Genomic DNA, 24,734 nt, shown 5'->3' on the forward strand with positions numbered 1-24,734 from the left:
CTCCCTCCCAGACCCCATCCCCACCCCAGCCCTGAGCCTCCTCCTGCACCCTAACTCCCTCCCAGACCCCACACTCCCAACCTCCTGCACTGAGCCCCTTCCCACGCCTTAACTCCCTCCCAGACCCCATCCCCACCCCAGCCCTGAGCCCCCTCCTGCACCCTAACTCCCTCCCAGACCCCACACTCCCAACCTCCTGCCCTGAGCCCTCTCCCACACTCCAATCTCCTTGGCGCCAGCCTGGAGCCCCCTCCTGCATCTGAAAGCCCTCATCCCCAGCCACACCCTAGAGTCCACAACCCTAGTCAGAGACCTCACCCCCTTCCACACCCACACCCTGCCCCAATCCACAGCCCCCTCCTGCACTCTGAATCCCTCATTTTTAGCCGTACCCCAGAGCCTAGGGGGCCCCACAAACTCTAATAGTCCCCGGCCCCCAGAAGAGTTAATCCGGCCCTGCGCCCGCTTGAACATTCCTCCACGTGCCCCTAGGGGCCTGCCCCACGGTCTGCAGACCTCTGAACTAGAGGATCCAGTCATCCCTTCTGGTCTTAAACACTATGACTCTATAACTGTATTGCTTTTCAATTTTTCAAATTAGCTTTTGGTGTGAAATTCATCCTCTCTAGTCTTTCCCCATGTTTTATAAAGCTATATTGAAGTTGACGCCCCCCCACACACACACCTTCCCAAAAGCCTGATAATAATAACCAAGTTAGCAAACTAAAAGGCTTCGTACTGCAGCAATGTTAAGTTAAATTTAAAATCAAACACCTCCACCACTGCTACACAAACTCCCACATTAGAATCCAAACTGGTACTAAAAGTTTCTTGTCATAGGAAGCATAATGATACTTACTTATTTCTTTATCTCGTTTGTCTAAAAATGAGAGCGAAATAAATAGATATTTTTGTTAGGTGTTTCCCTTTCCTTATATTTTATTTCTCTTTATCATCAGTATGACAATGAAGGCTGAGGGAAATCAACCTCCTTTTCAGGACATCAGAGAAGAGGATCCAGGGCTCTCTTCTGCTCTGAAACTCTGTGACTCCATTGCTTATCAGTTTTTCAAATTAGATTTTGGTGTGAAATCTACCCAAATTAGAGCTTCTCCACATTTTATACAATTACATTAAACCCCACAAGAAAGTATAATAATAAAAAGCAAGTAAACAAACAAGGGTTTCGTATTGTAACAAAATTGTAAAAGTTAAATTTAAGATCAAACAACTCCAAACCATTTAAACCAACTCCCACATGAAGATCCAATTACCAAAAAAAAAAAAAAAAAAAAAAATCCTTTTCAGAGGACGGATTATGACACTTACCAATTTCTATATCTCGTTTGCCCAAAAATTAAACAGAAATACCCATATTGTTGGTTAGGAGTTTCCCTTTTCTTATCTTTTATTTCTCATTATCATCAATATGACAGTTAAGACTGAGAGATTATTTCTCTTCAAATTCCTCTTACGGAGATCAGATTAGACCAGTGGTGCCCAAACTTTTCCTGTCACGAGTCCCACTTACCAGTAGTAGCGTCTCTCTCAGCCCCTCCTCCCCCCTCCATTACATCACAGTTGGCTGAATCCAGGAGCTTGGGCTGAAAGCAGAGCTGGGGATAAGGGAAGAGCTGGAAATAGAGGGCTGGGAGTGGCGAGGGATTGTGGGCAGAGTTGGGCTGGAGGCAGGGCAGGCGGGGAGTGGAGCTGCAATTGGGTGGGAGCTGGGCTGAGGGAAAAGTGGAGCATTCTTCTTCTTTTTTTAGGACCAGATCAGCAGATCACACGTTCTTTTTATGTTAAATTTCTAAATTGCCCTTATTTATTTATTAGAATAAAATCTTTACAGTATATCTCTCCCTCTGATATTTACCTTTCATTTTAAAGAGAGAAACAGTGAGGCCAATGAAAACAAACAAAACCACCAGGGTCACACTCGGCACCACCATCCAGGGATTTACCCTCGGGAAAAAGGGATCTGAAAAAGAAAACACCCAAGGCTTGCCTTAGTTTGGAAGTGGTGACTAAAAGCAGATTTTTTTTTTCAAACAAATACATAAATAGTGCCCAGCAGGATTTGTGTGAGCTAAGAGTGAAAGAATGGCCATGCCCACATGACACAAAAGACCAGAAACTGATTTTAAATATGGCTCCAATCAACACAGCTTTACCACTCATTTATCCTTGAAAACACAGCCCTGATTTGATTCATTGCTACTCAGAGTGCCATAGAGATCAGGGGCAAATTCTCTGCTCATAAAACCCCATTGATTCCAATAGGCTTATACCAGAAAAGGATTTGGCCCTTAACAGTAAGCAATATTCAGAAACTGCCAGATTAATTAGCATATTTTTGAAAAATCCACTGTTACCTCCTAATATTGGGAAAAACCATAATCACAATTTGTCCAAGCACTTGTGCAGCAAATTAACTAATTTCCATTTGCTCTTCTTGTGTTCACAGTGATTCGGTCATCTAAACAGGATGGAATTTTCAAATGTGCCTGGTGTCTTTTCCACACATGGTTTGTGCTCTGATTTAGTGAACCTGGGCCAACCCTCTTATGGAGTCATTCTTAAATTGGTTCAAGAGTTGACAACATATCAGGGTTGCACCAATTTAAATAAATTGATGCACAAAACCTTAAATCATAAATCAGCTTCATAGCTCTCTATCTCCATTTAGTTAAAGTCGATAAAAAATTGACTGAAACTAAATCTATTAAGGGCACTCTGAAATTTATACAAGGTGTTTTCACACAAGCGGATAGCATTGCTTAACTAGTTAATCAGTGCATCTTTTGTGTGTAGACAAGGGGTAAAATGAGTCCTCTAGTGGATCCAGACCAAAGTAATTAAGGAGCACAAGTCCCATTGAAGATCAGAAAAACAATATCACATGACTTAGGTGACATTTCACACAAGTAATGAAGTTGGGAAGTGAACAGATCACTAGAGCCCTGCGTGGATACAAAATTGGTATCCGCATCCAATCTGCAAACCCCCCAAAATGATGAGGGTATCTGCGAATATATATCTGTGGGTTTACAGGGCTCTACAGATCACAATCAAGCCAGAGTACAAAATTTATCACATTCCAAAAAATTAAGGTGAATTTAAGGTTACAGGAACCTACTGAATCAGTGGATTGAGTGAAAATTTCCTCTAAAAATGTGTATAGTCTAAATACTCACAATTAAGGGGATCAAGTTCCCTAAACTGTGACCCTGTAAAGACACCAGCCTCCCATATTCTGTGTTTGTACGTGGATTATGAAATATCCACCACAGATATTTCCGTTCTTTTCTTCCTATATTTTGTTTGGTTTCTAGTGGTGGTGAGTTCAGTGTGGGATTTGGATGGTGACTGACCTGCTATATAAACTGCTGATTCCTTTTCTTGATTGAGAACGGTGTTCCTGATGCAACAGGACAAGTTTTGGTTTGAATGTTCTGTTACAATGAGAGCAGTTTCTGTTTCAAACAGAAACTGTTTGATCCGTTTGCTTTGATTTATAATCTATCTTTCTGTAGTTAATAAATCTCTTTTTTTTTTTTTAAATTTAATGTAAAACAGTGTGGTTTGAGTGAAGTGTTCGGGCAAAATCTCAGCTCAGTTAACAAAGATTTTGTGCATATTCCTCTCCACACTGAGGGAGGGGAAAACTGGGTAATTGTAATAATCTTTACTGGTCAGGCTTTTGACCAGGGTGGGTCCTAGGTTGGGGTGCTGGGGTGTGTTTTGGCTGAAGCCTCGCTATTGTTGGTCCATGAGTGCCTGGCCAGATGCATTCATGAACACAGCTGGGTGTGGTCCCGCCTCTGGATGTTGGTGTGAGTGCAAGTGTTGAGGGCTTTACAGCTTGCCATAATGTCACAGTGCAAGAGGGAACCCAGATTGGTGAGACAGAGGTCTCAGCTGTACCCCAGTTCCCGGTGGTACCTGGGGGGAACCCATCACCCCCACCCCCACCATCACCATTATACAGTGTCAGCAAATAAGAACACTGCATTTGATTTTAACTACACCCCGAAGCAACAACCAACCCATCAGAAGGCCACAAATGTCTGTCAGTCCTACCTTAGCCACACATCCTAGAAATGACTGCAGAGCAACTGGAAGGCCATAGTTGTCAAGAAGTCCTTTCCCACTTAACTGAAGACTCCTTTTGGGAGTCAATCAAGATTGGGCAAGAAAGTGCCTTGGCCATCCTGAAAATGTGTTTAATAACATGTTGGGAAAGTTTTCAGCATATTTTCCCAAGTATGAAAGTGGCTGTTTGCTGAAATTTAGATATGCTGTGTTATTGTAAAATATTTCACAAGCAGGGAGTCACAGTTGTTGTAATAGGAAAGACCACACAAAGCTAAAACTGACACAAGGCACTGACCTGCTACCCGCAGTTCCAATACGGCTTCTTCATAAAAAGTACCATCTTGAACAAAGCAGTGGTATTGTCCTTCATCAGAGGGTCTGATATTGAGAATCCTCAAGTGAACATTTCCATCTGTGAGTCCGGCTTTCAAAAGCTCTGTCCTTCCCCGATACTCTGGCACCTGCCCTTCATACTGATCCTTCCCATCACGGTACAGGTGCACAATGGTTGAAACCGCAGACCGGAACCATCTCACCTCCATGTTTGCAGCGCTCATCCGGGGGGACAGGTGACAGGGTAACACAGTTTCCTGACCCAGGATGGCAGTGACAGGGTCACGAGGTCCAATCACTGTGAACTTTGCTGGAAATCCACCAGGACAACAAAAACAACAGAAAGCAGGTCAGAGGAAAATGTCAATTTGATATGAAGGACACAGTCAAGAGGTTCCATTTCAGATAAACTTTCCAAAAACTTCAGCCAGCGACAGACACCTGGCATGGAACATTTCAGCCTGAATGCCTAAGAGAAAGCAGCGCTCATGGGCAGTTGGACTGGGGCTCTGTTATAAGAATACTCAGCCTGTGTGTATGGCACAGCACACAGCACTGAGATGGGGCATGGAGCTGATAACAGGCAAGCTTGGTGCGTGACCCAGACACAGATCATGGGACGGAGAGTGGGGAGCTGAGAATTGGTAGGTTCAGTGCATGACAGAGGCACACAGTGCTGACATGGGGTGAGAAGCTGAAGACAAGTGTATTCAGTCCATGTCACAGTCACACATCAGAGAAACTGAGGCAGAGAGCTGAGTATGGACATGCTCAGTGTATAGTTGAAATAAACTTACTATTCAACATCCCGTTTTTCTGAGTGCTCTCAAATTGACACGCTTACTGACATTGCCATGAAATTTGCTGGGCCTCAGCAGGAATAAGAGTAGGGTTGGTGAGCCATATTTGGTGTTCTTTCACCAAGGTGTTCCTGAGGCATGGCCCTATTGCTAGAGCCAATTTGGGGGCTATTATGGTTCAATACTTCACATGCTCAAGAGACCAAATAACCAGACTTTGTGAACATTATTGCCTAAAGACAAAACGGTGCACTTCGGAAACCAGACATCCATACCCTCCTCCTGGGAAGCAATTCTTATCTCACAGCATGTCCCCACAAACCCACTTATACCGTGGCTGTTTACAAGTGAAAAAGCACTTTATACGTCACCTGGGACCCAACCCATCAGTTCCTTAACTTGTTGTTCGGTACCTTCCTTAACCCCTTTTTTTTGGATACCACATTCCAAACCAGGTGGGTGTAGAGGTACATCCCAACCACTGCTAGGATACACCTTTCATGGCCTTGATAGGCTTCCTATTTTCTATTGTGAACACTAACTTCAGAATTGTAAAGTGGGATATTCAATATCGGTGAACAGAATTGTGGGGAGAACATAAAACATTCAAGTTAACTTCCCAACTCTCTCCCTCTCTCTCTCCCATATGTATATTATGGGACTACTGTGCATATAATGCCTAATAATACAGTGTGTACTACACCTAACATGTATGGATTAGCTAACAGGCCCAATTAAAAAAAAGTCACGCAACATCATTATATTCTGGTTTTTCTTTTGTTTTTGTGCACATTAGTCTCAAATTATGGCTCTGATCTTTTTGGTTTTTTTTTACATCTGAAACCCACTAAGTTATTTGATTTTCTTATTTCTTATTCTTATTATTAAACTCTTCAATAAGTGTCCTCCGAATTCCCTGGGCATCTTTGACAATCTTTTAAAAATACTTGTGTGAAGAAACAGACCTGTGCACTGTCCCAGGAGCAAATAAAATCACCCAGGAGCAACACAATCAGGGCAAAAATTGAATAATGAAGGTGCTGATCTTGCTGTGGGGTGAAGTTTATACACTGTGAGTTGTTACACTGACTTTGAGTGAAGCATGTTGTTAAGGCACTTCAGGGGCTTAAATTAATCCCCTAAGATTCAGCAGACACAGTGCGGATTCCTACCTGATTCCATCTTGTGAACATAAGAAGTAAGGAAGAAAACAATAAACCCAGGGAGAGGAGAGCTGGCTCTGGAGCTGTGGCAGAATGAGAGAACCTTCATCTTCTTCACTGTAACTTGACCTAGAAAACAGGAAGAAGGAGGAAAAAACTTTCCATAGTGAGCATAACACTGACTAACATTAAATTATTAAAAAGTCAAACATTAAAGAAGGCACAGTGAATAAAAAAGGGACAAATGCATTGTTAAGTGAACTCCCTCATATTTGGAGTGAGAACAGCCATTGCATTAAAATGGAAAGTGTGTTTCCTTTATGGGCCTGATTTTTTCCCATCTCTACAAAATCCACATTAAAAAAAGAAAGTCAGAACAGTGGAGAAGTTGGCAGTAATTCCATCAATGGAGAAAAAAGTTTTAAGGAATGAGAAAGTGTGTGTGTGAGAGAGAGAAAGATTCGTGTGTTGTCTTGTGTTGTCTGCAGTGGCACTTGAACAGTTTTTAAAGTGTGGGTGCTGAAAGCCAGTGAAACTCCCCCAAACTTTTCACCTCATGCCCCCCTTACCCCTCTCCATGGCCTCCGCCCCCTCCCCTCAGAGCTGGGGCTGGGACCAGGGCTGTGTCTCCAGGGGTGCAGGGACACAGACAGGGGCCAAGGGGCTGAGGCTGGTGGCGGACATGGGGCCAAGAGTGGGAAACTGCCACGTCAGCAGAGGCAGAAAACTAGACTGATGGCCGCTGGGTTTGGTGCAGGAAATTTTCTGTATTCAAAATAGAGGAAGTTACAGATCTCTCCCAAGAACAGTCTTGGACCCACTGCTCTTGAATAAAATTCAGCAAAACAAAGAAATGACGAATTCAACAAGCTGTAAAAGTCTCGTGTTACATTGCTGTGAAAACAATCCGCAATGTATGTGACAGTCCCTCACTTTGAACGTAGATGTACTGTCAAGTTCCCAGAAAGAGAGAAACAAATTCTCACAGGATTATTTACTCCTTGTGTTTTGAATAATCTGTCCCAGCAATAAGGCTGGTGCATTAGACGTTAGAAACAGTCCTTCTGGAGCAAATTAACCCACCTGGTTGGGTCTTCTGAGAAGTTTAACATCTCCCGGGTGTGGCCAGACTTGGCTCCTCTGGCTGGGACAGTCCCATGCTCGGTGCCTGTTCCCGTCGGTCACGGAGGCGGCTCAGCTCATTCTGGCGATCGAGGAGCTGCAGTTTTGTCTCGGGGCTTCTCCGGGGAAGGTTGTGAACAGAAACGGGGTTTGCTCCGATCGATAAACGTGCGCTCGGCTCGCAGCCTTCGCCCGGGGACAGTGAAAGTAAAACTGGAAATTGCCTCAGTCCAACCCCTGTCCCGGGGTGGGGGTGGGGGGGGAGAGTCTCCTCTTAAAGACACAGCCCCAGTCCTGCGGGGCCGCTAGTGGGGGGGGGGACCGGAACTTTATATTAAAATTTAACATAAAGGGACTTTGTTGTTGTGGGGGGGAATGTTGTTTTTGGTTGTTTTTTTTTCTATTTAGTTTATTAGATTCAGCAAAAGCAGGAAGCAGATTCTCTCTGAAATCAGGCCTGGATTCAGGTAACTGGGTCACCTGAACAGCGGACTCTCAGCCCAGTCCGGATTTCAAAAAGAGAAAAGCTTTTGCTGAATAATATAAACTAAATGGCAACCCCCCCCCCCCCCCCCAGCCAACAACAAAGCCCCTTTTGTTAACATAAAGTGACAGTTTCCCACTGAAGATCGTGACCTTCCAAATCAGCAAGGTCATCAGAAGTGATTTGCTCTGTGCCGTGCTGGCCCCGGTCTATGAGAGAGACAAGGTGGAGGATGTTTGATCTTTTACTGGATCAACTTCTGTTGGGGAAAGAGACAAGCTTTCCAGCAACACAGACCTAAAGAAGAGCTCGGTGTAGCTCCAAAGCTCCTCTCTCTCAACAACAGGAGTTGGTCCCCTAAAAGATTTTATCTCCCCCACCTGGTCTGAGTTCAACAAAACTCAAACTTCTGAAAACCAAGAAATACAGAGTTAAGGTAAAAAGAAAAGGAGTATTTGTGGCACCTTAGAGAATAACCAATTTATTTGAGATGCACAAATCCAGGTTTTCTCACCCTCCGCCCCCCCCCCCCCCGCTGGTAATAGCCCATCCAAAGTGACCACTCTCTTCACAATGTGTATGATAATCAAGGTGGGCCATTTCCTGCACAAATCCAGGTTCTCTCACCCCCTCACCCCCCTCCAAAAACCACACACACAAACTCAATCTCCTGCTGGTAATCGCTTATCCAAAGTGACCACTCTCCTTACAATGTGCATGATAATCAAGGTGGGCCATTTCCAGCATAGATCCAGGTTTTCTCACCCCCCCACCCCCATACACACACAAACTCACTCTCCTGCTGGTAATAGCTCATCCAAAGTGACCACTCTCCCTACAATGTGCATGGTAATCAAGGTGGGTCATTTCCAGCACAGATCCAGGCTTTCTCAACCCCCCCCCCCCCCCGGAACACACACACACACACACACATAAACTCACTCTCCTGCTGGCAATAGCTCATCCAAACTGACGACTCTCCAAGTTTAAATCCAAGTTTAACCAGAACATCTGGGGGGGAGGGTAGGAAAAAACAAGGGGAAATAGGCTACCTTGCATAATGACTTAGCCACTCCCAGTCTTTATTTAAGCCTAAATTAATAGTATCCAATTTGCAAATGAATTCCAATTCAGCAGTTTCTCGCTGGAGTCTGGATTTTAAGTTTTTTTGTTGTAAGATAGTGACCTTCATGTCGATGATTGCGTAACCAGAGAGATTGAAGTGTTCTCCGACTGGTTTTTGAATGTTATAATTCTTGACATCTGATTTGTATCCATTTATTCTTTTACGTAGAGACTGTCCAGTTTGACCAATGTACATGGCAGAGGGGCATTGCTGGCACATGATGGCATATATCACATTGGTGGATGTGCAGGTGAATGAGCCTCTGATAGTGTGGCTGATGTTATTAGGCCCTGTGATGGTGTCCCCTGAATAGATATGTGGGCACAGTTGGCAACGGGCTTTGTTGCAAGGATAAGTTCCTGGGTTAGTGGTTCTGTTGTGTGGTATGTGGTTGTTGGTGAGTATTTGCTTCAGGTTGCGGGGCTGTCTGTAGGCAAGGACTGGCCTGTCTCCCAAGATTTGTGAGAGTGTTGGGTCGTCCTTCAGGATAGGTTGTAGATCCTTAATAATGCGTTGGAGGGGTTTTAGTTGGGGGCTGAAGGTGACGGCTAGTGGCGTTCTGTTATTTTCTTTGTTAGGCCTGTCCTGTTGTAGGTGACTTCTGGGAACTCTTCTGGCTCTATCAATCTGTTTCTTCACTTCCGCAGGTGGGTATTGTAGTTGTAAAAAAGCTTGATAGAGATCTTGTAGGTGTCCCTCTCACATTCCCTTTCCTTCTCCCTGATCCTTCATTGTCTCTTTTTCTACTCAGCATTTTTCTAGCCCTCACTTGTGATACCTGTTTATTTTCCTCTCCCACTCTCCTCTCCTCCCTCCCACAGATCATCCCCCTTGGCTGCTCCATTCTTTCCCCTGATTTTATCCCTTCTCCTCCTGCTGCCCCAATGAGATCTAAGGACACAGATCTGTACAAAACGCTCCCTGCTGCTGCAGAGCTTCCAGCTTCTCCCAAAACCCTGATTGATTAATTCTGTACCACCCTCACCTCTGCCTGTCCCCAACCCGATTGTTCATTCTACCTCCTGCCCAGCCCCCACATCTGCCTCTCAGGGCCCTCTGGCAGCTCCAAGGGGCTCTTCTTCCTCCCCCTCCCGTCCCTGAGGCTGCAGGGAGGGCAGGGAGGAGATTCTAGGGGTCATAGAGATGTGGAGCCAGAGGGTTGGGTAGCCAGAAGTCCTCTACGGTCATAAAGACTAGGGCATGCGAGGATAGAAAGGCTGATTTTGGGGCCCCCAGTGGGATATTCCACCCGCTGTCTCAGGGACATAAGCTGAGCCTTGATCCCCCCACCCCCAACCAGAACCAGGGTCGGATTCTCTCCCGAGGGATGGAGCCTGGTGGGAAAGTGAAGATCGGGGCCCCATCACCAGCATCACTAAATGTCACCTGCCACCGGTCACAGTCCAGACAAACCCGGATCCTGCTGGGGACCTGGCTCAGGGGCAGAGGGGCCTCAGGGGAGGTGAGAGCCCGGAACTGCCCCCCGCACTGCCCCACAGCCCAGATCCCCTGCTCAGGGCTAAGGCTGATCCATCCCTTCCTCCCCACAGACTCTCTGGCCACCCCCACAGCCCAGAGTTCCCCATCCCCCACCTCCACCTCCCAGCAATGTGTCTCCGCGGTGAATCCCTCACAGCCCAGCACACAGGCCCGAGAATCAAATCTCTCAGGGTTGTCGGGCAGATTCTGCCATGTGTCTCCCCATCTCACACTTTTCCCATCCTCAGGCAGGACGAGTTGGGACTGAGCCGTGTCTGGATCCAGCGTCACATTCACTAGGAAGAGAGAGAATCAGAGCGTGAGGGGCAGAGCTCAGCCCTGGGGGAGGCTGGGACCATTTCTCACACTCCCCAGCAGCCCTATTCTGGCTGGGACAGGCCTGGATCCCAGGGAGCTGCCTCTGTCCTGGGCTCCTAAGACTGAGCAGGGATGTCACTGCACTTCCTCAGTCTTTTTCTCTTCAGCTGCCAGCTCCCTCTGCTGGGGCTGCTCCATTCCCAGCGGCAGAGACACAGCCAGGAAGGTGTCAGAAGTTTTTATTGAGGAGGGAACAGAGGAGGCAAGAACCAGCTTTAAACCCCAGAGGGAAGCTCCCTCCCCAATGCAGAGACGGGTCCGTGATGGAGTGAAAGGATCTTTCCCCTCCTGCGCCCACCTCTTAAACTCTGTGACTCTATGTGACTCTATTATCAGTTTTTCAAAATAGCTTTTGGTGTGAAATCTCTCCAATTTACCATTACCCCATATTTTACAGAATTACAGTAACCCTTCCCAGAATAATAATAAAAAGAAAGGAGAGAAACCAAAAGATGTCATATTGCAACAAAAGCGTAAACGTTAAATTTAAAATTGAACAACTCTACAACAATGAAACAAGCTCCCACATGAGGATCCAATTTGATACCAAAAATAAATAAATGCTTGTCTGAGGAAGGACAATGACACTTACCAATTTCTATATCTCGTTTGTCTAAAAATTAAACAGAAATACACATATTGTTTGTTAGAAGTGTCCCTTTACTTATATTTTATTTCTCTTTATCATCAATACTAATGTTAAGGCTGAGAGATTGTTTCTATTCAACCTCCTCTTCAGGACAGTAAGGTGAGAGGATCCAGCGGCCCTTTCTGGTTTTAAACTCTGTGACTCTATAATTAATTCCTTCTCAGTTTTTCATTGGTGTGAAATTTATCCACTTTAGTCTTTCCCCAGATAGTATAGAGTTACATTACAAAACAACCCACCATCCTCCCCCAAAAGAAGAAGAAGAAGAAGAAAATAATAATAATTAATAATAAATCATTCATAATAAAGCAACAAGCAAACAAACAAAAGGTTTCATATTGCAAGAACTTTAAAAGTTACATTTAAAAACGTTCTTGTCAGAGCAAGGACAATGATACTTACTTATTTCTTTATCTCGTAGGTCTAAAAATTAAACAGAAATAAATACATATTTTTGTTCAGCATTTCCCTTTTCTTATTTTTCAGTTTTCTTTATCACCAATATGACTGTGAAGGCTGAAAGACATCAAACTCATCCTCAAAATGTCAGACTAGAGGACCCAGTGGTCCCTTCTGGTCTTAAACTCTGTTACTCTATGACTCTACTGATCATCAATTTCTCATATTAACTTTTTGCAAGAAATTTATCCAGGTTAGTCTTTCCCTACATTTTGTTAAGTTACAATACCCCCCACAAAAGAATAATAATAAAAAGCAAGTAAGCAAACAAAAAAAAAGTTTAATATTGCAACAAAATTGTAAAAGTTAAATTTAAAAGCACACAACCCCACCACAATTAAACCAGCTCCCACATGAGGATCCAATTTGGTATGAAAATTTTCTTGTCAGAGAAAGGATAATGACACTTACCAATTTCTGTATCTCTTTTGCCTGAAAATCAAACCGACAGACACATATTGTTTGTTAGGACTTCCCCTTTTCTTATGTTTTATTTCGCTTTCTCATCAATATGAAAATTAAGGCTGAGAGATATTTTTTTCTATTCAATCTCCGCTGGAGGAGGTCAGATTAGAGGATCCAGTCATTTCTTCTGTTCTTAAACTGTGTGACTCTATGATTCTATGGCTTATCAATTTTTCATATTAGCTTTTGCTGTGAAATTCATTCAGTTTAGTCTTTCCCCACATTGATTAAAGTTACATTACAAAACAAACCCCTGTCTGCCCCCAAAATAATTCTAGTAATAATAAAAAGCAAGCAAACAAACATAAAAGATTTCATATTGCAACAATTTTGAAAGTTCCATTTGAAAACAAACTTCCACATGAGGATCCAAACTGGTACAAAAAGTTTCTTGTCAGAGGAAGGAGAATGACACTTACTTATTTCTTTATCTCGTAGGTCTAAAAATTAAAGAGAAATAATATATACATTTGTTAGGCGTTTCCCTTTTCTTAGGTTTTATTTCTCTTCTTCAGGACGTCAGACAAGAGAGGGACAAGTGGTTCCTTCTGGTCTTAAACTCTGTGACTCTATTGTTTATCAGTTTTTCAAATTAAATTTTGGTGTGAAATCTCTCCAATTTAGTGTCTCCTTCCCACATTTTATCACGTTACTGTAACCTCCCTCAACCAAAAGATAATAATAAATAAAAAAACAAACACGCAGACAAACAAAAACAGGTTAAATGTTGCAACTGAATTGTAAATGTTCAATTGAAAATCAAACAACTCCACAACAATTAAACAAACTCCCACATGAGGATCCAATTTCATACAAAAAATTTCTTGTCAGAGGAAGGATAATGACACTTACCAATTTCTATATTTCGTTTGCCTAAAAATGAAGCAGAAATACACAAATTGTTTGTTAGGTGTTTCCCTTTTCTTATGTTTTATTTCTCATTATCATCAATGTGATAAATAAGGCTTAGAAATTTTTTCTATTCCGCTGCCTCTTAAGGAGGTCAGACTAGATGATCTGGTCGTCCCTTCTGCTCATAAACTCTGTGATTCTGTTAGAATCATAGAATCCTAGGACTGGAAGTCTAATCCCCTGCACTCGTGGCAGGACTAAATATTATCTAGACCATCCCCGACAGGTGTTTGTCTAACCTGCTCTTAAAAGTCTCCAAACATGGAGATTCCACATCCTCCTTTATTCCATTTATTACTTACTCTGCCAGTTAGGAAGTTTTTCCTAATGTCTAACCCAAACCTTCCTCATGGCAATTTAAGCCCCTGCTTCTTGTCCTATCCTCAGAGGTTAATGACAACAATTTACTTCCCTCCTCCTTGTAACAACCTTTGATGTACTTGAAAACTGTTATCCCGTCCCCCCTCAGCCTTTTCTTCTCCAAACTAAACAAACCCAATTACTCTATTGCTTACTAGTTAATCAAATTAGCTTTTTGCGTGAAACTTATCCAGGTTAGTCATTTCCCCCATTTTATAAATTCATATTACCTCCCCCCATGAGAATAATCATAAAAAACAAGTAAGCAACCAAAAAAAAAACCAGGTTTAATAATGCAAAAATAAATAAAAAGGGTAAATGTAAAAGCAAACAACTCCACAACAATTAAACAATCTGCCTATGATGGAGTACAGCAGTTTAGAACCATGCCCTTGGGACGACATGGGGCCCCTGCCACTTTCCAGCAGCCAATGGACAGAGTGCTGCGGCTGCAGGGATCCGACACGGCCACCTACACGGACGATATCATCATCTGCAGGGAGAGCTGGGCGGAGCGTATGGAGCATGTCCCTGAGGTATCTGGGGCTCTCAAAGAGGCGGGTTTGACGGCTAACCCAACCAAGTGTCAGCTGGCCACCCAAGAAGTCACTTACCTAGGGTAGGATGTCAGGGGAGTGGGGGGCGGGGTGGGGGAGGGGGAGATACGACCTTTGGTACAAAATTCTTAGTGGGCTGCCCCCTCCCTTTCACAAAGTAGCAAGTCCGGTGGTTTATGGGATTAGCAGGATACTATTGACGGTTCATCCCAAACTTTGCTACCATGGCTGCCCAGTTGACAGACCAGGTTAAGGACACTGCACCCATGTCAGGCATTGGGAGAAGAAGAACACCCTGTTCTCTATCCCAGCAGGAAGCTATTTCCACAGGAGGTAGCCTAATCAGTCATCAAGAAGGAGGCCCTGGAGGTGAAATGAGCCATTGATGCCCTTACTTGTAGGGTTAGCCCTTCCACCTAGTAACTGACTGTGCACCAATCCACTGGCTGCACTCAATGACAGGCCATAATCCAGGCATTATTCAGTGGCTTCACTCAATGCAGCCATACAGCTTTCGGGTGGTAAAAGCGTGGACTTCTTTTTCACAGGATGGTGGGGACATGAACTGGCCCCAGGACACCCCAGCCCAGGGTCTGAGAGGGAGGGTGGGCGAGGGAGTATACAAACACCACATTGCGTCTCACGTGGTGAAAGGACAGTACTGGGCCCAGGTAGCCCCGCACATCCAGCCCTGCAGAGCATGCTTCAATTGGAGAGAGGGCTGGAAAGGGAGCAACCCAGCTCAGACGGGAGAGGCTGGGGAGGAGGACAGACCTGCCCTGAAGGCTCCTGACAAAGGACTGACCGTGTACTTAGCCCCATCAGGGCTGATGGTTTCATTGCCTTTTCTTTTTCTTTTCACCTTATTTTGGATTGGAACCGGGGGAGACCAGCAGTTGGTTGGAAGTGACCCAGGGAGGGCAACTCGGAAGACAACTTTGGGGACCAGACATTGTTGACCCTCCTAAGGCCCTGGCTCAGAGCCCAGAAGAGTGGGTGGGCCCAGGCTCCCCTTCCACTGCCCACCTCCCTGCCCTCCTGATTCAAAGAGGGCCAGGACTGCAAGATCTGCCCACTGGGAGGGGGCACTAAGTGTGCTAACCACTAGGTCACATAACCCACCGATGACCCTATCACGCTCCTATAGGGGGATCCAATTGTGTACAAAAAATTTCTTCTCAGAAGGAAGAAAATGACACTTACCAATTTCTAGATCTCGTTTCACTAAAACATAAACAGAAATATGTATACATTTTTTTATGAGCTTTTCTTGCCTTATGTGTTATTTCTCATTATCATCAATACAAAGTTAAGGCTGGGTGATTATTTTTACTCAACTTCCTTGTTTCTATTGCTTCCCCATCAAAAGGGAAAGTTTATCTAATTTAGACTTACCCCAAATTTTATTAAACTTGTTTAACACACCCTGTCCTGGGGCACAGCCCCATCCCAGTCAGGAAAAGACGAAAACTCCTCTGGGCTCAAGTGGCCTCATTCCTGCAGGGCCTGCTCCACTTGGAGGAAATGATCTCAAAAGAGAGAGGTTGTCACAGGAAGGGGGCCGCAACCAGCAAAAAGGCTGCTGGAACTCAGAGGAGCTGATTTCTGCAACAGAACCACTGTGAGGAAGAGAACGTGTGACCCTCTGCCACTCACAAGGGCCCTTCAGACCAGGTACAAGCAGGGATGTGTGCAGAAATTTAAATTTGACCCCTTTTGGAGGGGCACATTCTGTACCCATCCCTGGAGCTCGCTCCCCTCACTGTTCTGGCCAGGGAAGGACTTTGCTCTTTCCCCTATGCCCACCTTGGCAGAGCACTCTTCCCTCCCACACAGGAGCTTGCTCTTTCCCCCACACCAGCAGGAGTTCGCTTTACCTTGCCTCCGCCCTGGCCCTGGCAGCAGGTCACTCTTCCCTGCCTCTGCAGCCCTGGGGTTGTAGAAGCTCTGTGCCCTCGATGATTATTTGGGGCCCTGTGCCTCTGCTTGACCCCCCTCCCCCGCATGCATGACCCTGGGTACAAGCTGACTGCAGCAGGAGCGGTTGAAGATAAATACTGTCATGGGGTTCAGCTGTTCTTAAACTTCTGTCATGAATTTACTTGATGAATTCACTTGATCGATGCTACACTCCCTGGTGACTGGACTTGCCATTATTTTCTCAGATGCTCCATCGATATGTGGTCTAAGGCCCAGACAACTAAGCAGCACCCAGGCTTATGTCTTCTAGCCTGCCCTGAGAGCAAACAGTCCTTTTACCCCAATGGATAGCAATGTCACATTAGAGGAAACTGAGGCACAAAAAATTCATTAAAATAATGCAGAAAATTCCCATTTCAGCACACCTTCATTGACAAGCCAGATCTCTATAGATTCTTCTCAAAGACGCTTGAGACTGAGGCTGGTTTGCATTGAAAACTTACACTCCTCGTACACGTAGCTATGCTGACCTAACCCCCTAATTCAAAGGACTTTTAAGGGGAAAGGGTCTTTGGAAACATCCAAACAGGCCCTGAAATGGTCCAACCTGTTACACATTCTAACCCTCCCCCACCCAACAAACACACAGAAATAAAAATAAATCCGAGAAACCAACAAGCGTATATGCAATTGTGTAACTTGGTCAAAGTCTGTATTTGTGGAAAAAAGGGAAATTGAAACTTACCAACTTCTTCAGTAAGTTTCATAGAATCATAGAATCATAGAATCATAGAATATAAGGGTTGGAAGGGACCCCAGAAGGTCATCTAGTCCAACCCCCTGCTCAAAGCAGGACCAATTCCCAGTTAAATCATCCCAGCCAGGGCTTTGTCAAGCCTGACCTTAAAAACCTCTAAGGAAGGAGATTCTACCACCTCCCTAGGTAACGCATTCCAGTGTTTCACCACCCTCATAGTGAAAAAGTTTTTCCTAATATCCAATCTAAACCTCCCCCACTGCAGCTTGAGACCATTACTCCTCGTTCTGTCATCTGCTACCATTGAGAACAGTCTAGAGCTATCCTCTTTGGAACCCCCTTTCAGGTAGTTGAAAGCAGCTATCAAATCCCCCCTCATTCTTCTCTTCTGCAGGCCAAACAATGCCAGCTCCCTCAGCCTCTCCTCATAACTCATGTGTTCCAGACCCCTAATCATTTTTGTTGCCCTTCGCTGGACTCTCTCCAATTTATCCACATCCTTCTTGAAGTGTGGGGCCCAAAACTGGACACAGTACTCCAGATGAGGCCTCACCAATGTCGAATAGAGGGGAACGATCACGTCCCTCGATCTGCTCGCTATGCCCCTACTTATACATCCCAAAATGCCATTGGCCTTCTTGGCAACAAGGGCACACTGCTGACTCATATCCAGCTTCTCGTCCACTGTCACCCCTAGGTCCTTTTCCGCAGAACTGCTGCCTAGCCATTCGGTCCCTAGTCTGTAGCTGTGCATTGGGTTCTTCCGTCCTAAGTGCAGGACCCTGCACTTATCCTTATTGAACCTCATCAGATTTCTTTTGGCCCAATCCTCCAATTTGTCTAGGTCCTTCTGTATCCTATCCCTCCCCTCCAGCGTATCTACCACTCCTCCCAGTTTAGTATCATCCGCAAATTTGCTGAGAGTGCAATCCACACCATCCTCCAGATCATTTATGAAGATATTGAACAAAACCGGCCCCAGGACCGACCCTTGGGGCACTCCACTTGATACCGGCTGCCAACTAGATATGGAGCCATTGATCACTACCCGTTGAGCCCGACAATCTAGCCAGCTTTCTACCCACCTTGTAGTGCATTCATCCAGCCCATACTTCCTTAACTTGCTGACAAGAATACTGTGGGAGACCGTGTCAAAAGCTTTGCTAAAGTCAAGAAACAATACATCCACTGCTTTCCCTTCATCCACAGAACCAGTAATCTCATCATAGAAGGCGATTAGATTAGTACTTTCGCTGAAAAGTACAGAAATAAATGTAAATTAATATCATCTCCTTGCTTCATTAAAAGTGTTTGAAGACGACTTCCTATAGGTACACAATTCATTAGGAAGGAAGTCTGATTGATTTGGAAATCAGGCAGATATTCTTTATGGATGAAGTTCAGCAGGTTAAGGACAGCTGTGCCTGAGTTATGTGACAGTGGGTATGATTTTTTAATTTCCTCACTGAGGAAGAAATGTGTTTCTTTACTGATTTACCACAAGGGCATTTCTACAGGGCCTCTCACTGTAATGTCCGGGTGCACTACACTTTATTAGCAGAAAAGAGATTTGAAGGACAAATATGAGAGGCTAGGCTTTGCAGAACCTTCTCTCAAGTGGGACCAGAGACAGACAGTGGTAATCTCCTGAGAACTAGCAGCAGAGGGAGATGAAGGACCAAGCAGAACACAGATGTATCTGCTATGATCCGATTCTCTGACTCAGTTCTATTGCCCAAGACTCTCCTCTCTCCTATTCTACTCCCCACCCCCTACACACACAGTCCTCTTCCGCTCTCCCCCCCACAGCCCTCCCCACCACCCTCTATCAATAAATTCACATGCATTCTTCTTCTTTATACAGGACAAGGTCAGCAGATCACACCTTCTTTTAATATTAAATTCCTAAATTGCTCTAATTTATTTCTTAGAACAAAATCTTTATTTACAGTATTTTTCTTCCTCTGATATTTACCTTTCATTTTAAAGAGATAAACAGTGAGGCCAATGAAAGCAAACAAAACCACCAGGATCACACTCAAAGTCGCCGTCAAGGGATTCACCCTGGGGAAAAAGAGATCTGAGAAACAAAACACCAGAACTTGTCTTAATTTGGCTGATTACAGTCAGATGTTTTTATTTCATACAAATACATAAATGGTGCCCAGCAGGATTTGTGCAAGACAAGAGTGAAAGAATGGCCATGTGTACACTACACAAAAATGTGTAGACCGCTGGGTTTCCTCTGGCCCCTTCCTAAGGGCCAGAGCATACACACTCCAGGGAGGCCCTGTTCCTGCCTAAGGGCCGGAACCCCTGGACTATTTGGGGTTCAGCCCCATTACACCGGTTGGGATGCTAACATCAGTTTGCTAATTTCCCCTGAGACTAGGCAGCAATCCCAGTGGTATAGTGAGGCGGTGTGGCTTCCCTCCAATCCAGAGTGGGAGGGACGACCACCGCACCACTACACGAGGGTAAAATGAGTCCATTTGTGGATCTTGACCAAAGTGATGTAAGAAGCACAAGTCCAACTGAATGTCATTAGAAACAACATCACATGACATAGGTGACGTTTCCCACAACAAGCAATGAACAATGAGTTGGTGCAGCAACAAGATCACAAAGAAGCCACATGACAAAACTTACCACATTCAAAAAAATCACTGAGGTGAAGTTAAGGTTGCAGGATCATATTGTGTCAGTGGATTGAGTGAAAATTTCTTCTAAAAAATGCTGGAAGATTTTTGTGTGTGTGCATACATGCGTGCAGGCTAGTATCAGGAAAGTCAGACTTCACATTAAATTTACATGAAATCCCAAACTTTGATTTTCTGAATACTCACAACTAAGGGAATCAAATTACCTAAACTGTGATCCCGTAAATATACCAGTCTCCTATTTTCTGTGTTTGTACGTGGATTCTGAAATATCCACCACAGATGTTTCCGTTCTTTTTTTCCTACGTTTTGTTTGGTTTCTGGTGGTGGTGAGTTCAGTGTGGGGTTTGGATGGTGACTGACCTGCTATATAAACGGCTGATTCCTTGTCTTGATTGAGAACGGTGTTCCTGATGCAACAGGACAAGTTTTGGTTTGAATGTTCTGTTACAATGAGAACAGTTTCTGTTTCAAACAGGTTGTTATCGCCACGGGATTTTGTTTCAGAGAGTGATGGTAAACGCTGCCCATTGAAATCTTTCCACAGCACCTCAGGCTCTGGGTACCAGCCAGCTGATCGACAAACCACCCGGATCCCTCCATCCTGGTGACCCTCCACAGAGATGAGAGGAGCAGAGCCCAGACCTAAGGGGAAAACACATAAAGGTGTCAATTCCATGAATTAATTTATAAAGCAGAAGGGATGAGGGACAGTTTGTGGATCCCTTACTCACACTAGAAAGCACTTGTTCACGGGGGTAGTCAGGAGAAGGGATAAATGAATACTGGATAAATGAAGGGATAAATGAATACTCAGTCTTGTCTAAGAGTGGTTAATATGTAGCTCCCCATCACCACCGTCACCACTATAGAGTCTCAGCAAATAAGGCTGCATTTGATTTTAACTACACCCCTACATAACAACCAAACCATAAGAAGGCCATAAAAGTCTGGCAGCCCCACCTTAGCCACACACCCTAGAAACGACTGCAGAGCAATTGGAAGGCTTTATGTGTCCAGAAGGCCTTTCCCTCTTAATTAAAGACCCCTTTGGGAGTCAATCAAGACTGGGCAAGAAAGTGCCTTGCCCATCCTGAAAATGTGTTTAATAACACGTTGGGAAAGTTTTCAGCATATTTTCCCAAGTATGAAAGTGGCTGTTTGCTGAAAGTTAGATACACTGTGTTATTGCAAAATATTTCACAAGCAAGGAGTCACAGCTGTTGTGATAGGAAAGAACAAAGCCTGCAGACCACACACAGTTAAAACTGACACAAGTTACTGACCTGCTACCCGCAGTTCCAATACGGTTTCTTCATAAAAAGTACCATCTTGAACAAAGCAGTGGTATTGTCCTTCATCAGAGGGTCTGATATTGAGAATCCTCAAGGGAACATTTCCATCTGTGAGTCCGGCTTTCAAAAGCTCTGTCCTTCCCTCATACTCTGGCATCTGCCCTTCATACTGATCCTTCCCATCACGGTACAGGTGCACAAAGGATACAAATTCAGGTCGGAACCATCTCACCTCCATGTTTGCAGCGCTCATCCGGGGGGACAGGTGACAGGGTAACACAGCTTCCTGACCCAGGATGGCAGCGACAGGGTCAGGGGGTCCAATCACTGTGAATTTTGCTGGAAAATGCACCGGGACAGCAATAACAACAACAACGAACTTGGTGAGGCAGAGAACTGGGAATGGACGTGCTCGGCGTATAGTTGAGACAAGCTATTGAAGTAGCCCCTTTTTCTAAGTGCTCTCAAATTGACACGCTTACTGACATTGGCATGAGATTTGCTGGTCCTCACCAGGAACAAGGGGAGGGTTGGTGGGCCATATCTGGTGTTCTTCCACCAAGGTGCTCCTGAGATCTAGGCCTGTTGCTCTAGGCAATTGTTGTACTATTGTGGTTCAATACTTCATATGATCAAGAGACCAATTAACCAAACTTTGCCAAATGTATTGCCTAAGGACAAATCAGTACACTGTGAAAAGGAGACATACATATCCTCCTTCTGGAAAGCAATCCTTACCTTGCAGTGTGCTCACCTTACACAGAAATTGTGCTTCAAAAATACACCACCAAAACCACTTATATTTATACCAGGGGTGTTAGCAAGTGAAAAAGCACTTTATCCATCACCCCATCCAACCCCCCACTTCTTAATCTTGTTCTGTACGTTCCTTATTGCTGTTTGGGACAGAACATTCCAAACCAGGTGGGAGCAGACGTACATCCCAGCCGCTGCTAGGACATGCCATTCATGTCTCTTGGCTTTGATAGGCTTCCAATGTTCTATTGTGAACACTAACTTAACTTTAGCAAAGTTTGGTGGGATATTTGATGTGGGTGAACAGAATTGTTAGAAGAGCATAATACATTCCGTTAATTTCCCAGCACCATATGTAAAGAGAGAATTACTGTGCATATAATACCTAATAATAAGGTGGTGTATACTACACCTAACATATATGTATTAACTAACAGGCCCAATAAAAAAAGTCACATGACATAGAATATCAGGGTTGGAAGGGACCTCAGGAGGTCATCTAGTCCAACCCCCTGCTCAAAGGGGGACCAATCCCCAATTTTTGCCCCAGATCCCTAAATGGCCACCTCATGGATTAAACTCACAACCCTGGGTTTAGCAGCCCAATGCTCAAACCACTGAGCTCCCTCCCCAAAATAGACTCCTAGTGGAATCAAAACTAGCTCTGATATTCCACAGTGGAGAGAGGAGGCGGTGCAATTGTCATGTAGGGCCCTCACCAGGGGCCCACACCATCAGGTATTAATACCTGTCCCCAGCCTCTCTCAAATATTCTAGTTCTTATTACATTTTTGTGCACATGTGGGCTCTAACTATGGCTCCGATCTCTGGTATATCTCAGATCCTCTAAGATAATTTATGTACTTTATGAATTATTCTTGTTATTGTTAAACTCTTCAACAAGTGTCCAGTCAATGCTCTGGGCATCCTTGACAACCTTTTCAAGAGACTCGTGTGAAGAAACAGACCTGAGCCCTATCCCAGGAGCAAATAAAATAACCCCGCAGCAGCAACAGAATGAGAGCAAACAATGGATAATGAAGGTGCTGATCTTGCTGCGTGGTTACATTTACACACTGGGAGTAGTTACATTGACTTTGAGTGGAGCATGTTGTTCAGACACTTCAGGAGCCTAAATAAATTCTCTAAGAAACAGCAGCCACGGGGCGGATTCCTACCTGATCCCATCCTGTGAACAGAACAGGTAAGGAAGCAAATGATAAACCCAGGGAGAAGGGAGCTGGCTCGGGAGCTGTGGCAGGATGAGAGAACCTTCATCTGCACTGTAACTTGATTTAGACAACGGGAAGAAGGAGGAAAGAAAACTCATCTTAGTGAACATAACACTGAGACTAACAGGAAATCATTAAAGTCAAACATTAAAGAGGACACATGAAATAAGAAAGGAATAAATGCATTATTAAGTGAACTTTTTCATATTATGTAGTTAGAACAGCCATTTAAATAAACGGAATATGTGTTTCCTTTATGAGTCTGAATTTGTCCCATCCCTACAAAATCCACATTAAAAAAGTCAGATCGGTGTAGAGGTTGGTAGTAATTCCGTCAATGGAGAAAAAAGTTTTAAGGAATGAGAAACTGTGTGTTTGTCAGGTTTCAGAGAAGCAGCCGTGTTAGTCTGTATTCGCAAAAAGAAAAGGAGGACTTGTGGCACCTTAGAGTCTAACCAATTTATTTGAGCATGAGCTTTCCTGAGCTACAGCTCACTTCATCGGATGCATACCGTGGAAACTGCAGCAGACTTTATATACACACAGAGATCATGAAACAATACCTCCTCCCACCCCACTCTCCTGCTGGTAATAGCTTATCTAAAGTGATCACTCTCCTTACAATGTGTATGAGAAAACCTGGATTTGTGCTGGAAATGGCCCAACTTGATTAACATACACATTGTAAGGAGAGTGATCACTTTAGATAAGCTATTACCAGCAGGAGAGTGGGGTGGGAGGAGGTATTGTTTCATGATCTCTGTGTGTATATAAAGTCTGCTGCAGTTTCCACGGTATGCATCCGATGAAGTGAGCTGTAGCTCAGGAAAGCTCATGCTCCAATAAATTGGTTAGTCTCTAAGGTGCCACAAGTCCTCCTGTTCTTTTTAGTGATGATTTCAGTGAGGCCAAATTAAGTGAGGAGAAATGACAGAGACAAGGAGCTGGATCCCAGGCTTTGCTTCCAAATGTCTGCCAAAACGGTGTCTCTTTTTTGTCAAGACACTGAAGCGAGATGTGTCTCTCTCGATGCCTCCACCGCGCTAGAAAGCGAAAGTAGGAAAGGGAGGGGCACGCGGGGGGGGGTCCGTCCCTTCACCCCCACATTGCCCTTTGGGGTGAAGGATCCTCTCCCGGAGAAGTCCACCCAGGGGTCCCGTCTTGACTCAGATCTACCCAAGGGCCCCAGTTTGGCGGAAGCCCCGTGAGAATTTCGCAGAGACTCGGCTCCCTGCTCCGCGAGACCCGCTACATGCGGGACCGGATTTCTGACGGCGCTGGGTTCACACGCATCAGGGGCCCCCCGGTCGCTCCACTTCTGCTGCAGCCCAGCGGCCGCGGCGCCGGCTCCGCTCTCCAGCCCCTTCCCCTAGGACCGGCCCCGGGGCTTCTCCTCCGCCCCCCACCCCGCCCACTCGCTCCTGCTCTGCGCTGGCGGCTGAGGGCTCCTCTCACCCCCCCCCCCCCCCCGCCCGTCACTGGCAAGCAGCCTGTGGGGGGCCGGAGAGGAGCGCTAGGACCAGGGAGAAAGTGGGCGGGGGGGGGGGGATCCTGTTTACCCCTCCCCAGCCCTGCTGCGCCTGCAGTTTACTCCTGGCACCTCCCTCGCTCCAGGGACCAACCCTAGCTCCCCCCCCCCCCCGCTGTGCTTTTGCCCCCAGCCCCTGCCTTGCTCCAGTCAGCAGGGACTAATCCTCCCCCCGTGCCCCACTGTGCTCGTCTTGCCCCT

At 45.1% G+C, this 24,734-nt stretch overlaps 3 protein-coding genes across 3 annotated transcripts in view; all 3 read right to left on the bottom strand.

Annotated features, from left to right (window-relative positions):
* Positions 1-24,734, bottom strand: part of LOC142069119 (butyrophilin subfamily 2 member A1-like) — a 206,338-nt gene that overhangs the window by 60,846 nt on the left and 120,758 nt on the right. The window lies entirely within an intron of this gene.
* Positions 1,493-7,707, bottom strand: LOC142069117 (myelin-oligodendrocyte glycoprotein-like). Its single transcript, XM_075119496.1, has 4 exons — positions 7,478-7,707; positions 6,404-6,523; positions 4,394-4,741; positions 1,493-1,981 (listed from the first exon to the last, which is right to left on the bottom strand). Exons 2-4 carry the CDS (start codon positions 6,501-6,503, stop codon positions 1,833-1,835), a joined length of 597 nt encoding a protein of 198 aa, XP_074975597.1. The 5' UTR covers positions 6,504-6,523; positions 7,478-7,707; the 3' UTR covers positions 1,493-1,832.
* On the bottom strand, positions 10,291-23,286 carry LOC142069120 (butyrophilin subfamily 1 member A1-like). The gene is made up of 5 exons (XM_075119500.1): positions 22,952-23,286; positions 21,009-21,356; positions 20,086-20,367; positions 18,948-19,142; positions 10,291-10,901 (listed from the first exon to the last, which is right to left on the bottom strand). The coding sequence occupies exons 1-5, from the start codon at positions 23,049-23,051 to the stop codon at positions 10,384-10,386; spliced, it is 1,443 nt and encodes a 480-aa protein (XP_074975601.1). The 5' UTR covers positions 23,052-23,286; the 3' UTR covers positions 10,291-10,383.

The sequence above is a fragment of the Caretta caretta genome, chromosome 14 (assembly GCF_965140235.1).
Source record: "Caretta caretta isolate rCarCar2 chromosome 14, rCarCar1.hap1, whole genome shotgun sequence".
Taxonomy (NCBI): domain Eukaryota; kingdom Metazoa; phylum Chordata; order Testudines; family Cheloniidae; genus Caretta; species Caretta caretta.